Source organism: Stigmatopora nigra, chromosome 19 (genome assembly GCF_051989575.1).
Source record: "Stigmatopora nigra isolate UIUO_SnigA chromosome 19, RoL_Snig_1.1, whole genome shotgun sequence".
Taxonomy (NCBI): domain Eukaryota; kingdom Metazoa; phylum Chordata; class Actinopteri; order Syngnathiformes; family Syngnathidae; genus Stigmatopora; species Stigmatopora nigra.
The window spans coordinates 10,145,330-10,160,849 of record NC_135526.1 but is presented as its reverse complement, the minus strand read 5'-3'; the positions used below and the strand labels follow the sequence as shown (position 1 = coordinate 10,160,849).

Genomic DNA, 15,520 nt, shown 5'->3' with positions numbered 1-15,520 from the left:
ATATAATGTAACAAGTAAAATCTTAAGAGAAAAATAAAACGTAAAATTAAAGGATAAAAAAGCTGTAAAAACACTGAATGCGAGTGAGGGTTTAGAGAGCTACTGCATCAAGCAGCCGCTTTGAACGGCGCCTATGATGCTGTATGAATGGTGGTCAAAGAAACATGGAGGGTTGTTGTGAGGGTCCAGTAGTGTATAATTAATTTGTCAAGCAAGAAGCAGCGCACCCGCTTCGATTTAAAAATAAAATAAGGGATACAGGAAAGGTATTGAAGTTTTCGTAACTTGGATCTTGTTTTTGTATCTTGAGGCACTCATTTGCATTTTAAAAGGTTTTGTAACCTGAAAATTTTGTACCTGGAGGAGTTTTTATGTAGTATTAGAAAAAGACACAACCTATACACCCATGGAACAAACTTTTTTTTAGTTCAGAAAGTTATCTGAGTGAGGTTTGAATACTTTGGAACACATTGCAAATCTAGACTTGTGATGATCCCAAAAAAGGATTAAGAGCAAATATTGGCTTTGCTTGCTCGGCCAATCACAGGGCACTCTGCCGCCAGCAGTCAGTAGCTTCACTCTACACTACTCGGGCTCGTCTAACTTATTTATAGAAGCTTCTCTTTCCTCGGGTGGACGATGCAATTGAAACCAAATGTGTGGCCTTGAGCCATCCCATTACACACATAACCTCTACCCCCTCCTCTACCCCCTCTCATCCTTGCCGTACAAAAACATGGCTGGAAAATGTGAGGAAAGCACTTCATTTCATCACGTATCGGGTAATTAGATAGATTTCTTGCACAATGTACAAAATATAAGAAACAAGACTATACAAGGAACAAAAGATGGCACAACTGCAGATTGCAACTAAAGTCAGGGAACATTTTTAATTTGGTTGGTCCATATGAAAATCTAAGTGTTGTGCAAGGGAATAATTGTAAACATCAGGACATGGAAATACTAAAAAAAAAATAAAGATGCACACATTTAAAGAGAAGAAATATTAAAGTTTTCCCAGATATTATCAAAGCACCACTATTTAAGATGACGCTAATGCATATAGAGTGAAAAAAGACTTAAAGTTGGCATAGAATATAAGCAATGATTGGAAAAGGCAGAAATTGTGTTTAAATTGTACTGCGCAAAATCATTCTGGAGAAGAGAACAATTGATTAGTAGAAATGATGACATTAAACCAGATTTGAAGCATGTCACAACCAACCCAAGCATTCGACGACTGTTTCAACTGTTCCATGCAAATGTACGATTCAGCAAACACAGAGTTAACATGAATCCATCTCGGGCCACAACCACGCCCACTCGATATTTCCTGAAGAAAAGCAAACTTACCATGATGCCTGCTGTTTTTTTTGCGTCTGTGTCGTATTTTCTCGACCTTCCTTGAAATAATTTGTAGCTGTGTTAAAAATAGGATGTAAGCAAAGGGAATTTTCTTTTCTTTTTGCTCTCTTGTCAGCTTTTTCTAATAACACACAGTCCCCGTTCCTCTTTGTACCCTTTTCTAAACGTCTGTGACCTAAACTGTCAGATTTTTCCCCCCTCTCCTGCTGTCGTGTGCTGAGTAGAGTTGTTGTAGGCCGCCCTCTGACTTGTCTGCCAGATTTAGAAGCCACATGTGTTGGAAAGTTTAAAAGGGGCTGGACTTACTTTGTCTCACCGACCCAGGCTAAACACACACACACACACGCACACACACACACGCTCACATATACTCAGGCCAGCTTTTATGTCAGCTTGTTTTACACAAGTGAAAGATAGAAATGAAATCCTTATCTTTCATAACCTTGGAGGTCTTTTACCAGAATTACAAGGAAACTTGTGGAGAAAGAACCCTGAATGGTTGAGACTGGACTAGAAATAGCTAGTGTGACGGAAGCTACAATTGACTAAATAAGGAAGCACATTATAGTTTTCAAAATATAACCTCATTTGCATCTGAAAAGGATCAGAATGTACAAATCAATTTTGTTTGGATGCACAGTGTGTACAGTAGAGAGGAGATGCAATGTGGAGAATGCTTATTCGTGACAGTGAGCCAGGACAAAGATTCTCCTTCTCCAGTCTCCTTGGACCGCCCACCCCCAGTGAACCCATTAGTTTCTCCAGCCCTATGCTGCTAGCTCGGGTTAGGGAGGCGTGGGGGCAGCTTTGATGCAGAAGTCAGCAGACTTGCTCATTGGGATTTTGTTGGACAAACAAGGAGGAAATGGGATCTGATTTTTGGTAATTGGTCTTAAGAGCCGTCAGGCTGCAAGATGATCTTCCTTAGCTATGTAATAGTTATCCTATGACATAAGTAGTTTTGGAAAAATGTTATCCAAAAGTAGCCAATTTAACCCTTACTAACATAAATTATATGTCCCACCCCTGGACACACTTTTAACAGTTCCCTGGTGTCTGACTAATGCTGTGGGTACCTTGATTAACAGCACAAATGCATTTTTTCCGTAATCAATACTGAGACAATTTTGAAAGAAGGGAATCAGAAATGATATATAAATCTTAATGCATACAGAGACAGCTCGTTACTTCGCGCTTCGGTTATCGCTGCTTCACTACATTGTAAATTTTTTCTGGGGATTTTTTTTTAAATTCATTCATTCATCTTCCATACCGCCCATCCTCGAAAGGGTTGCGTGGGTTACTGGAGTCTAACCCAGCTGTCTTCAGAGGGAAAGGCAGACTACAGCCTAGACCGGTTGTCAGTCAGTTGTACGAAACAGAGAGACAAACGATCACCCACACTCCCAATCATTCCGCCGCCTGTGGAAATCGAGCCCACGTCTGCCCGCAACGCTTATTGAAAAAAATGTTTTAATTATGTTTTGGGAGTGGTTAGCGCATCAGCTTCACAGCTCTGGCATCCAGGGTTCAAATCCATGACGCATCCACCAGTGTGGAGTTTGCATGTTTTCCCTGTGCCTCTGTGGGTTTCCTCCGGGTTCTCCGGTTTCCTCCCACATTTCAAAAACATGCATGGTAGGCTGATTTGACACTCTAAATTTCCCCTAGGTATGGGTGTGAGTGTATATGGCCCTGCAATCGGCTGGCCATCGATTAAGGGTGTCCCACGCCTTTGTCCCGGAGTCAGCTGGGGTAGGCTCCAGCACCCTCGTGACCATAATGTGGATAAAGCAGTTCAGAAAATGAGATGAGATAAAAATGTAAAAATCCACGCTGAAACTCATAACCAAAAGCCACTCTTGCTACTAGGACTCAGGACTGGAGATTTTTTTATTTTTTTATAGGGGTGACCCCACTTTGTGGATTTTCACTTTTCCTGGCAGGATACGACTCCCCATTAACTGTGATAATCGAGGTTTTACTCTAATACAATTGTTTTGGAAAGTGTCATTAACTGAAGATTTTCCGGTCAAAACAAAAAGTTGTCTTTGAATGTTTAATTGAAGCTTCAATGGCAATTAAACAGTTCTTACTTAAGGGATGTACCACACATTCACTCATGTTAATCAAAAACGTACCATGACCCACGTTTTCCAAAAAGAGAAACACTTCTAAAAGCCCCAAATAATAAGTTGTTTGAGTTTTGTGTACCGCCAAGGTGTATGCAAAAAAAAAAAAAAAAAGATTTTGCGGAAACCAGCTTTCACAGTTGCAAGCGCTTGAAAACAAAGGAATTCTACTTCCTGATGCCAGGCCTCAAAATCTCATCTCATCTCTTCTCATCCAGTTTTCTGAAACATTTTATCACTGTTAGGGTCACGGGGGGGTGATCGTACCTATCCCAGATGACTTCAGGCCAGAGGCAGGGGACACCCTGAATTGGCGGCCAGACGATCGCAGGGCACAAGGAGACTGCCAACCAAGCACACTCACACCCATACCTAGGAGATATCTAGTGTCCAATCAGCCTACCATTTATGTTTTTGGAATGTGGGAGGAGGAAACTGCAGTACCCGGAGGAACCCCACTCAGGCCCAGAGAGAACATGCAAACACCACACAGGTGGACGTGACCTGGATTTGAACCCAGGACCCTAAAGCCGTGAGACCGATGCGCTAAGCACTCGTACCACAGGGCCGCAGTCTCAAAATCGCAGACAAAAAAAATAGGCCCACAATGGCCAGTCGTGGTAAATGCACTCCAGAGGACAAAATGTATGACAAAGATGCAAGCCTCAAAACACAGTGATGCAAAAGAAGTGCTATAGCAATAAAAGCTCACACAAACTGCAACAGTATAAGAAATAAGTACTAGTAGGGATTCAATTGTTTTTTTTGTTTTTCTACTTAAAATGTTACTTAGTGACATCCCAAACTCATTCATTCATTTTCAACACCACTTGTCCTTGTCTACTTAGGGAGTGTTGGAGCCTATCTCAACTATTTTCAAGAAAAAGGTGGACTGCATGCCAGAATGGTGGCCAGTCAGTTGTAGGGCACAAATAGAGAAAGGTAGCCATTCACACTCAAATATTACACCGCTGCCAAGTGGGAATCAAACTCATGCTGCCCGTTTCAGAGTCAGGCTGAAGAACCACTATACCATTCGGTAGCAATATTCCATTTTTTTTCCAATTAATTTTCAACCCTGACTTCAATTGTGTGGCACACAGAGGCAAAATCCCATCTGCACTTATAATCATACTAAGTGGGAATCGATCGCACACTTGCCCGCTATGCGAATGAGGTGGCTTGTTGGCAACATAGAAAACAAAACGTAAACATTAATTAAATGAATTCCTTTTCTGAACTGCTTTAGCCTCACTAGGGCCGCAGGGGGTGCTTGAGCCTATCCCCACTGATTCGGGCCAGAGGACAAACATTCACTCTCGTACTCATACCCAAGGGCAATTTAGAGTGTCCAAATCAGCCTACAATGCATGTCTTTGGGATGTGTGAGGAAACCCATGCAGGCCGGGGGAGAAGATGCAAACTGGTGGACTGGCCTGCAATTGAACCCAGTATTCCAGAGCAGAGGCCGACGTGCTAACCACTCAACCCTCCGGGGCGCCCAAAACCTAAATGTATCAAAGCAATTTTAACCAATTTTCTAATTATGTTAGGATTCAGTATAAGTGTATTCATTCATGCATTCATTTTCCAAACCGCTTATCCTCACAAGGGTTGTGGAGCGTGCTAGAGCCTATCCCAGCTGACTTCGGGCAGAAGGTGGAGGACACCCTGAATTGGTGGCCACCCAATCACAGGGCACAAGGAGACGGACAACCATTCAAGCTCACACTCATACCTAGCAGCAATTTCAAGTTTTCAGCCTTCCTACCCTCCATAATTTTAGAATGTAGGAGTAAACCGGATTATCTAAGAAAACCCATGCAAGCCTGGGGAGAACCTGCAAACTCCACACAGTGAGGACCCACCTAGGATCAAACCCTCGACCCGAGAAATGTGAGGCCAACGCCCTAACCACTCAACTGCCCGCCAGCTCAGTAAATGTAGAGGTATAAAATTATCATCCAAGTCAAAGACAGAGCTATGTTAACAGGTACCTCAACATTTCCTTTTTTCGGCATTTCAATTCCACACTTGATGGGTGGTCGGACACTTTGACATTAGTTATTTGAGATTAAAGGTATATGTTCTATAATATATATGCACATCAATGTCCAAATCCTGGCTTGTAAAGCCAGGTAATTGGAATAAATGTCAACTTTAGGTTTCCATTCTATTGTGCTTCCACATAAGACCTGGTGAAAATGCAAGGCTGTGTGACATCAGCGGGGCAGCCGAGGATGGTGGGTTGTTTAGTGGGCACAAACTCAAAAAGAGGAGGGGGGGGGGACAATACGGCAATCATTGTTTAGCAGCCAAGGCAAGTCTGGGAAGGCATGAATGGTAAGTGGGCAGCAGAGCAAGAGAATGTGCTCACTGTTGACTAGACAGAATGTCAACCCTGAGCAAATACATTAACTACAAAGTTGAATCCGATTTGTTACCAAAGCCTGATGGTTTAATGGCATGCCAACCATCTCTACCACCCCTTTAAAGACATGACATTTAGGTACTTCAAGCTATATTTACAAGGTCAAAGTCGTGTGTAAATGGTAGGATATGGAACCAAATAAAGAACTATTTAATGGCTGGACTAACCCAGAAAGTTGGTGTTGCATACCTTTGGTCTAGTGTGAATGCAAACCAAAAAATAAACAGCTAGTCTAAGATTTAGCCAAAGAGATGGTCTTGAATCGCAACCTCACCATGGTGCGAACCAGTTTTGAATTCACGCATAATGGTGTTGAATGCTTAGCATCACAGATCTCTGATTTTAACTGTTACCACAACAAGACCCCTTTGCCCAATAAATGAATGATGATGTGTGGGTTTGTTGTTTCTCGAGACTTCGATTATTACTGTATTTTCACATCTAAAGGGCAAACTTAAAAGTCTAAAATTTTCTGTAAAATGGTCGGTGCGCCCAATCGGTCGGTGTGCCTTGTCTGTGAACTAGTTAAGAGGGCATGCTATGAAGCTCATTTTACTGACACTTTCTAAGTCACCAAAATGTCTAATTTGTGTAGCTGTATGTATATTTTTTGACCCAGCAGATTTTATCACTATTTCTGTTAACCCATTGTCAAGTTATTCTTTACTTCCTTCAAAAATGTGCCCCAAATTGATCAAACGGATCTTACAATTTTTAAACTTCGAAGTCTTTCGTTGTAATTGTGTACTTGTAATTCTGTATGGGCACTAAAACATGTATTGTGGTAGTTATGTTGGGGGTGATCCTATATCACGGTTTTCGTTTATCGCGGGCATGTCTAGTCACACTAATGGCGATATTCGAGGGATTCGTGCATTGATGATTCCTTTAATTGCTAGGCGATATTGGTGAAGTCAAGGCAGACTAAGTCGGGAAGGTCCCTCTGGAAGGCCCTAGGAGCAAATGCACTGCTCGCATGTATCAAAAGAAAGGGCACTAATGAGTCCAATTGTTTTTTTTATGTTACCAAGATCTCACGCAGGTCACCCGCCCGCTGTGTTGCAACGCATCTCTGTTTCACAGAGGACACATTATCACCACTGCAGTCACTCCAAACCTGTGAGTTACATGAAGTGACACAAATTTTGTTTCTCCATCACTCATCTGGCAGTCCCTCCCGTCCCTCCGGGCATGTATTTCGTGTGCGTCACCACAGCTAAACAAATTCACAAACAAAGGTGCTGGAATGTTCTTTTCATAGGATACAAAAAAAACAGCTTTGTTGTCACCCAGTCACAAGTTTAGACAGGATGGATGGCTACTGATAGTGGTCATTGGCGTTTTCTGAATCAAAAGCTTGGTGTGTGGGCTCTCCCTTTGCGACATAGAGGAGGGGCTAAGAGTGGAGCTATTTCTCCTCCACATCCAAAATCGGGCATCTGATTAGGATGGGGAATACACAGTACTACCTTGGAATACGAGTGCCCTGCATGACCGGACGATTCGCCGAAAGATGTTTCTTCAACTGACGTTTGGGCATTGGACAGTTTCGCTGAATGGACGTTTTGCCGAAATGAGATTCACCTTGCTATCCGGTTTTGGCGAACTGTTCGTTCGGCGAATCGTCCATTCGGCGAAACGTCCGTTCGGCGAAATGTCCGTTGGGCAAATTGTCTGTTCGGCGAAACGTCAGTTCGGTGAAATGTCCGTTCGGTGAACTGTTAATTCGGCGAACTGTCCGTCGACGAAACGTCTTTCGGCGAATCGTCCGAGTACCGTGTCCTGACATATGAGGAATTTAAGTTACGATTAAAGTTCCGTGCAAATATTGATCTTGAGATACAAGACACATTTTGAGACACAAGCATTTGAGACAGCCAGGTGTCCAGGTCGTGAGAGGCTGCTCATGATTTTAGCGCACTGTCTTTCTCGCTGCATCTCCCTCGTGCAAAAATATCTACGAGCACTGGGCGGAGCGTGGCATTTTTTCCTTTTTTTGTGCTTTAGTCAGTGCAAAATTAAGGGAAACACAATGGAAAGTCGCGGTGGAATACATAAAACTCTTTGTCTTGGTTATTTCACAAGACAATTTAAATTTAGTGTAACGTAAGATTAAAACTTCTTTAAGTGTCTGTGTATAGGATTCTAAGTTCATTTTTGTTAAATATAAAGTGGATGTTATTTTACGAGTGCATCCTTCAGGTGTCTTTTTCTTTCTTTCTTTCTCTCTCTCTCTCTCTCTCTCTCTCTCTCTCTCTCTCTCTCTCTCTCTCTCTCTCTCTCTCTCTCTCTCTCTCTCTCTCTCTCTCTCTCTCTCTCCATCCGGGTATTGCACGTTGTATTGAATAATGGCTCGTTTTAGTATTGAACATCATAATCTCTAGTTATTTGTTACTCTGTCATAAGGTGGGTATTATAACCAATAAAACATGTTTTTCCATTGTAATATCTTACTTTTGGGATTTTTTAAGACGATTGAAACAAATTCATTTGTATATAGTTCATTTCTGGTGGAAACGTGGATTTAAGATACGAGTAAATCGACATAAGACCTCGTTCCGCAATACATTAAGCTCAAATCTCACAGTATCACTGTATTCTGCTAACAGGCAAATGAGTAAAGTTATTTTTGTCAGGAGTGGGTGGATTGCCTTTCCTGGCATGACGTCACGATAACTATCAGCTGTCACTAATTACGTGATTAGATTATTTTTGGTATTTAAGCATTGTGATTTTCTGTGGACGCCGTTGGATCGTCTGGTGTAGTTCTGGTTTAGTTCTGGTTTCGTTTCCTGTTAATCCTCGTAGTAATTGCTGTTTCCATTGACGCCACGCCGCATGTTCTTTTCGTTTGTAATGAGTGGTCAAGCCAAGTTGTTTAAGTTATGTTACCCCGTTTATTAAATCAACCTACAAGAGCTACAGATCTGCCTCACCTTTCCATTTACTTCGGCGACTCTGCATCTGGGTTCAACTTCTTATCCGATCCAGTCGCACTACGCGGCGAGATCGTAACAGCACGATCCAACCATTATGGACCCAGCGGAGCGCCACCCACGCTCGCGCCGACGCACTCGGCGACGCAAACCATCCACCTCGAAGACACCGGACTGCTTGGAATGTATAAGAAACCCCTCAGAATCGTTTAGGAATTTTGTAATGGACACACCGTGGTGCGGGGCTCTCAGGCACATCATTTCTAGAGATGAGCCACAGCTGGTAGGAGAGTTAGAGCCACAGCTGGTAGGAGAGTTAGAGCCGCAGCGTACTCATACGCCCCACCACTGCTATGCACGTCGCCCTGGGAAGCCTTTACCGTTTCATCATGATGCCCAGGTGCGTACAACCACCAGAGAGCGCCCAAGTTATCTTATGCCTATGCCCAGAGGAATTGATTCACCATGGAGGGAGCCTGAAGATTCTGGTGAGGAGGACATCGTTGAGGAAATTGATTTTTTCGCTGGCGTTTCGGAATCCGATGATGAATTCTTTGACCAATTCGGACCCCGAGACCTTCCACTGGAGGAGGATTATCCCGATTGTTTCCCCGATAATTCCTATTACAAATACCCCGACCAGCAATTACAGAGTGGGCTAACCACCAATTATGGGGCACGACGTGATGGCGGGGGTGCTGTGCAATCCTCCCAGAGGAGGCGCCGAGCGCCACGCCGCAGAGCGAAGCGAAAGCAATACCTGGACACACTAACCACTGTCCAAGTTACGCGCCCGACCACGTCCGTCCAAGCTCCTTTTCCGACCACGTCCCTCCAAGCTCCTTTTCCGACCACGTCCCTCCAAGCTCCTTTTCCGACCACCACCACGCTTTTCCAAGTGCCCGAAGTTACTCGGCCGACCACGCCTTTCCAAGTGGCCGAAGTCACTCGGCCGACCACGCCTGTCCAAGTGGCCGAAGTCACTCGGCCGACCACGCCTGTCCAAGTGGCCGAAGTCACTCGGCCGACCACGCCTGTCCAAGTGGCCCAAGTCACTCGGCCGACCACGCCTTTCCAAGTGCCCGAAGTCACTCGGCCGACCACGCCTTTCCAAGTGCCCGAAGTTACTCGGCCGACCACGCTGTACCAGCAGCTCCTAAGGACTATGCAGCCCTCCCCGTTCCAAGTGGCCGAAGTCACTCGGCCGACCACGCTTTTTCAAGTGCCCGAAGTTACTCGGCCGACCACGCTGTACCAGCAGCTCCTAAGGACTATGCAGCCCTCCCCGTTCCAAGTGCCCGAAGTCACTCGACCGACCACGCCTGTCCAAGTGGCCGAAGTCACTCGGCCGACCGCGCCTGTCCAAGTGGCCGAAGTCACTCGGCCGACCACGCCTGTCCAAGTGGCCGAAGTCACTCGGCCGACCACGCCTGTCCAAGTGGCCGAAGTTACTCGGCCCAGCGCGCCGTTTCAAGTGCCCCAAGCTCCTGTGCCAAGGCCACGCAAATTACTCCCGTTGCCTTTGGGGTCGCCGGTCGCACCCGTACCGAAGCCACGGATCAGGTTTCTGGTGACGGACGGCCATTCAAGCACCGCTCTCCCAAGCGCCTGCCCGTCCAGCGCCTGCCCGCCCAGAAGTGGCGACGATGCTCCGGCGCTCGAGGAGGACGGGGCCTGCGACGTCGAGAGTGGAATTTCGCCGGAGTCCCTGGAAGATGGGACTGGCGACGTCGAGAGAGGCAATTCGCCGGAGTCCCTGGAAGAAGGGGCTGGCGACGTCGAGAGTGCCAATTTGCCGGTGCCCCTGGAGGAAGAAGTCGGTGACGTCGAGAGTGGCAATTCGCCGGAGTCCCTGGAGGAAGGGGCTGGCGACATCGAGAGAGGCAATTCGCCGGAGTCCCTGGAAGACGGGGCCGGCGACGTCGAGAGTGGTATTTCGCCGGAGTCCCTGGAAGATGGGACTGGCGACGTCGAGAGAGGCAATTCGCCGGAGTCCCTGGAAGAAGGGGCTGGTGACGTCGAGAGTGCCAATTCGCCGGTGCCCCTGGAGGAAGAAGCCGGTGACGTCGAGAGTGGCAATTCGCCGGAGTCCCTGGAGGAAGGGGCTGGCGACATCGAGAGAGGCAATTCGCCGGAGTCCCTGGAAGAAGGGGCTGGCGACGTCGAGAGTGCCAATTCGCCGGTGCCCCTGGAGGAAGAAGCCGGTGACATCGAGAGTGGCAATGCGCCGGAGTCCCTGGAGGAAGGGGCTGGCGACGTCGAGAGTGCCAATTCGCCGGTGCCCCTGGAGGAAGAAGCCGGTGACGTCGAGAGTGGCAATTCGCCGGAGTCCCTGGAGGAAGGGACTGGCGACTTCAAGAGTGGTAATTCGCCGGAGTCCCTGGAAGAAGGGGCTGGCGACGTCAAGAGTGGTAATTCGCCGGAGTCCCGGGAAGAAGGGACTGGCGACGTCAAGAGTGGTAATTCGCCGGAGTCCCCCGTAACAATTTTTTTCAAAAACTGTCTCACAGACCTTGCCCAACGAATGAGTAGTTAGCATGTTGGCCTTGCAGTTTTGGTGTCCTGGGTTCAAATCCAGATTGGTCCACCTGTGTGGAGTTTGTATGTTCTCCCCAGGCCTGTATTGGTTTCCTCTGGGTACTCCAGTTTCCTCCAACAATGGACATTCTAAATTGCCCCTATTGGAGTGGGAAAATGAACAACATGCTCTGGTTGCAGACAGGAAGCAAGATCTACTTCATTGAACAACTCGGTGTCTTTTAAAACTTGAGCACAGTACAGTGAGAATGTGAAGGATATCTGCAGTCCTTCGGAATCGCATCTGACGTCTGATCAGAGCACTGTGAGAACCTTCGTCATCGTTTTGGCAATGTCTGATATCTTTAGGCTAGCCAGACCCTGGCCCGTGAACACATATCTGCCACAATAGTTTTTATCTAGACTAACGGGCGCCTCAATATTCCACAATACCTCTAGGGATGGGTGTGAGTGGGCTCCTTGTGCCCTGCCTCTGGCCCGAAGTCAGCTGGGATAGGGTCCAACACCTCTGTGACCCTACTTAGGGTAAAGCGGTTCATAAAATAAGATTACAAGACAAATTGTGAATCAGCGGCTTATACGCATGTGCGGCCTATATGAGAATACCTATATGGTACATACTGTATAATGCATGCATTGGAAACCTGATAATTAGATGGTTTCACCTATCACTAGCCACTTCTAATAAGCCAGTTGCTCCAAGCCCACGTTTGAAAGGTTAATTCTATAGATGGCATGTTTCACTTCCCTTCACACACTGCATGTTTAACAAAACTCTGAACTTATGGAGGGCTACTTTAGATAAGTAATTATTCTCTCCAAGTCATTTGAGGTACCCTAATGTCAGACATTATGCAAAAAAAATACATTCTGTCATAAAAATGTTATAGCCCAGGGGTGGGCAAACTATACAAAGGGCTGCAGTGGGTGCAGATTTTCATTCCAAACGATAAAGTAACACATTTTCACCAATCTGTTGCAATCAGTGGATTGCAGTCAGGTACTTCTTGTTTCCTACAGAAATCTCAACAGTCAATGTGTCTTTGCAGGATCGGTTGAAACAAAAACCTGCACCCACAGCAACCCTCTCCGGTTTGCGCACTCCTGGGGTAGCCAAATGATTTGTGATGTTTATTTTCCCTGAAAAGTAAAATATCTCTTAAATGGCTCAATTGGCAGCAGTTTATTTCACAAAGCAAATCTATATTTTTAATTTGGCTGAAAATCACCACCCTCTCGTATTTTTCACTCCATTACTTCATGATTAGAAACCAATTATTCTTCCAAATAATGAAGCAGTCTGAACACAATAGTACAACAACTAGAAGCAGACCTGATTCTAGGAGTGTGTTCTTTTTTGTTTTGTTTTGTTTTATGTTTAAATCTTCGGGTAGTGGTGTTGGACAAAATATAATAGTAAGATGATAGTTACAATTTCAAATAATTAAAAAAAAGTTTCTACTTTCATTACTATTCATATTAAATGTAAATGCGGAGTTCCATTGAAACATATTTCCTTGCTATTTTTTCTACATATAAACTAGTGTAGTTTCTGTGCTTTACGGTGCACAAGAGTATGAGGCACAAATTCAAAAGATTACCTATTTTAAAACGGGTTTCCATATATAAGAACCACAGCATTATTAGGCACAGTAAACATAGTACAAGTAGTGGTTGCGGGCTTATGTTATGACGCAGGTTATCTCGGTAGGCTCAAGGCTCCCAAGAAGTCACAGTCATTCGTTTTTTCACGTTTTATGCAAAAATAGGTACATTTTTTGTTTAGTCTTTTTTCTGTTATCTTTTCTCTATTTTGAAATAAATGACCGTATCGGCCACATTGCCTTGCATTATGGCTTTTCGGCTTTGTCACTTTGCAGTTTCGTGCATGTCAAGCAATGTTCCCTCTAGTTTTTTATTTGTCTGGGCCGAAAGAAAACCTCCCTGAGCACACTGAATACCAGTGTGAGCAACATCATCATTGCTCGCTATGGGCACACATCAGTATCACACATGCCATAGGCAGGCGCATGTCTACTACACATAAATGATTTAATAAAATAATAAAATGTAAAGATTAATAATTATGAATGGGCGGCCCGGCGGATGAGTGGTTCGCGCATCGGCCTCACAGCACAGGGGCCCTGGGTTCAAATCCAGGTCGGTCCACCTTTGTTGAATATGCATATTCTCCTTGGGCCTGCGTGGGTTTTCTCTGAGTAATCCGTTTTCCGCCCACATCCCAAAAAGATGCATTGTAGGCTGATTGGACACTCTAAAATTGCCCCTACGTATGGGTTTGAGTGTGTATGGCTGTCCGTATCCTTGTGCCCTACGATCGGCTGGCCACTGATACAGTGTGTATCCGCCCCTTGCCCAAAGTCAGCAGGGATAAGCTCCAGCCTCCCCAGCGAGTGATCAGGTGGATAAAGCGGTTCAGAAAATGGATGAAAAAATATCTATGAATAAAACATCTTCATAAATGCCATTAGAATAGGCACAAATCCGACTTAAATTTTACCTTATTTGACACATTTGTCCTTCTCACTTCTCATTCTCGTTCAAATGACTTTTCTGTTGAACATGTAACTTGAGATAGTCAAGTTTCCATTTATGTGCAATATTTTTCTATGATTTTGCTTTGATTTATTCAATAAGGGATAGCATATATTAATGAACATATTTATATTCATGTTAATGAATATGTAAGATTGTAGCCGAGGGCTAATTTCCATTAGTAGTCCATTGTGTAGGTTGAAGACAAACGATAGCACATTCTAGACACACACGCACGCACGCACACAACCACACACACAGTAGATATAAACAATTCTCACCCGATTTCATCTCTTTTTCTTCTATTTGCACATTAAAGTAAAAAGGAATGTATTTACAAATATTAAAATGTAATTTAAAAAAAGATAGACAGGCTGTAAAACACGAAAAACATTAGAGTGGACAGAGCTACTGCAACTGGCTGCCGCATAAACGACGCCATCATAGAGAAAGGGGTAAAACAAAAAAAAGTTTTAATTTTATTTTGTGCGCGCCATATGATTCTTGCTGTGGGAAAAAGACGAAAGTAGTGCGCAATTGTGCATGGTCGCAGCTTAGAGGGAACATTGATGTCAAGTCTGGTTTGTGTGTCTATAAACCGTACCCTGGATTAATTTTTTTAGCGACAAATACGGCTTATAGGCGAGAAAATACCGTAGTCTAATTGAAGATTTTTTCGAATTTATGTTTGATGAAACTGACAAACCGTAATATAAAAAGTATTTTCTGGGTATCAAGATATCTAGAAACGAAAGGAAAAGCCCTGAAAAAAGCATGAGTATAAATACAAAAGGCCAGCCGAGCACATCAGGTTAGATCATTCCGGCGACCGAGTGGTTAGCGCGCTGGCCTTATGGTGGGAGTCCTGGGTTCAAATCCATGACAGTCCACCTGGGTGAAGTACGCATGTTCTCCTCGGTCTACATGGGTATTTATCCGGGTGCTCCGGTTTCCTCCCACAATCCAAAGACATGCATAGTAGGCTGATTGGACATTCTAAATTGCCCCTATGTATGGGTGTGTGTGCATGGTTGTCCGTATGGGATAGGCTTCAGCACCCTCCGCGACCCTAATGAGGATAAAGCAGTTCAGAAAATGAGATGGGTTCGCAGATTTAGATTTATATGAAAAAATATGGGGAACCTTGCAAAGGATGCTACGATACGAGAGACGAACTTGCGATCCCAAAATGGCCACCACTTCATTCTTCTTGGACATGTTAAGTCAATGTTGAATACGGAATAACGTTCGCAATGACTCTCAGCTCAAAGCGTGCAGTCAACGTTGGGAAATGCATGATCCAATCAACTTGCTCTTAGTGTCCCGACCAGTTATTAGCTGCATTGTGATCACGCGGATTACGCATGCACAAGCAATACTGGCGTGTGCGCACATGCGTGCACTGTGCACAGCGCACAAGGCATTTGACCTTGAATGCATGGAAAAATAAATGCAAGCCAAGTGCATGAAGGCGTGTTATTTGCGCACATGCTTTTGCGAGTTTCTCACTCGCGCTGGACAATGGCCCAAGGAAAATTATTCGAAATAATTTTGGCTTGGCC

The 15,520-nt window shown here is 44.8% G+C and overlaps 1 protein-coding gene across 4 annotated transcripts in view; it reads right to left on the bottom strand.

Moving 5' to 3' along the window:
* sgcd (sarcoglycan, delta (dystrophin-associated glycoprotein)) overlaps positions 1 to 15,520 on the bottom strand; it is a 188,711-nt gene that overhangs the window by 96,215 nt on the left and 76,976 nt on the right. Inside the window, exon 1 of one of the 4 annotated variants that reach the window (XM_077740609.1) lies at positions 1,354 to 1,634. The exons of the other annotated variants lie outside the window; for them this stretch is intronic. Within the exon in view, the coding sequence (XP_077596735.1) occupies positions 1,354 to 1,356 (3 nt within the window). The 5' untranslated portion in view covers positions 1,357 to 1,634. Of the gene's footprint in view, positions 1 to 1,353; positions 1,635 to 15,520 lie in introns of those variants that run through there. 4 annotated transcript variants of the gene reach the window in all.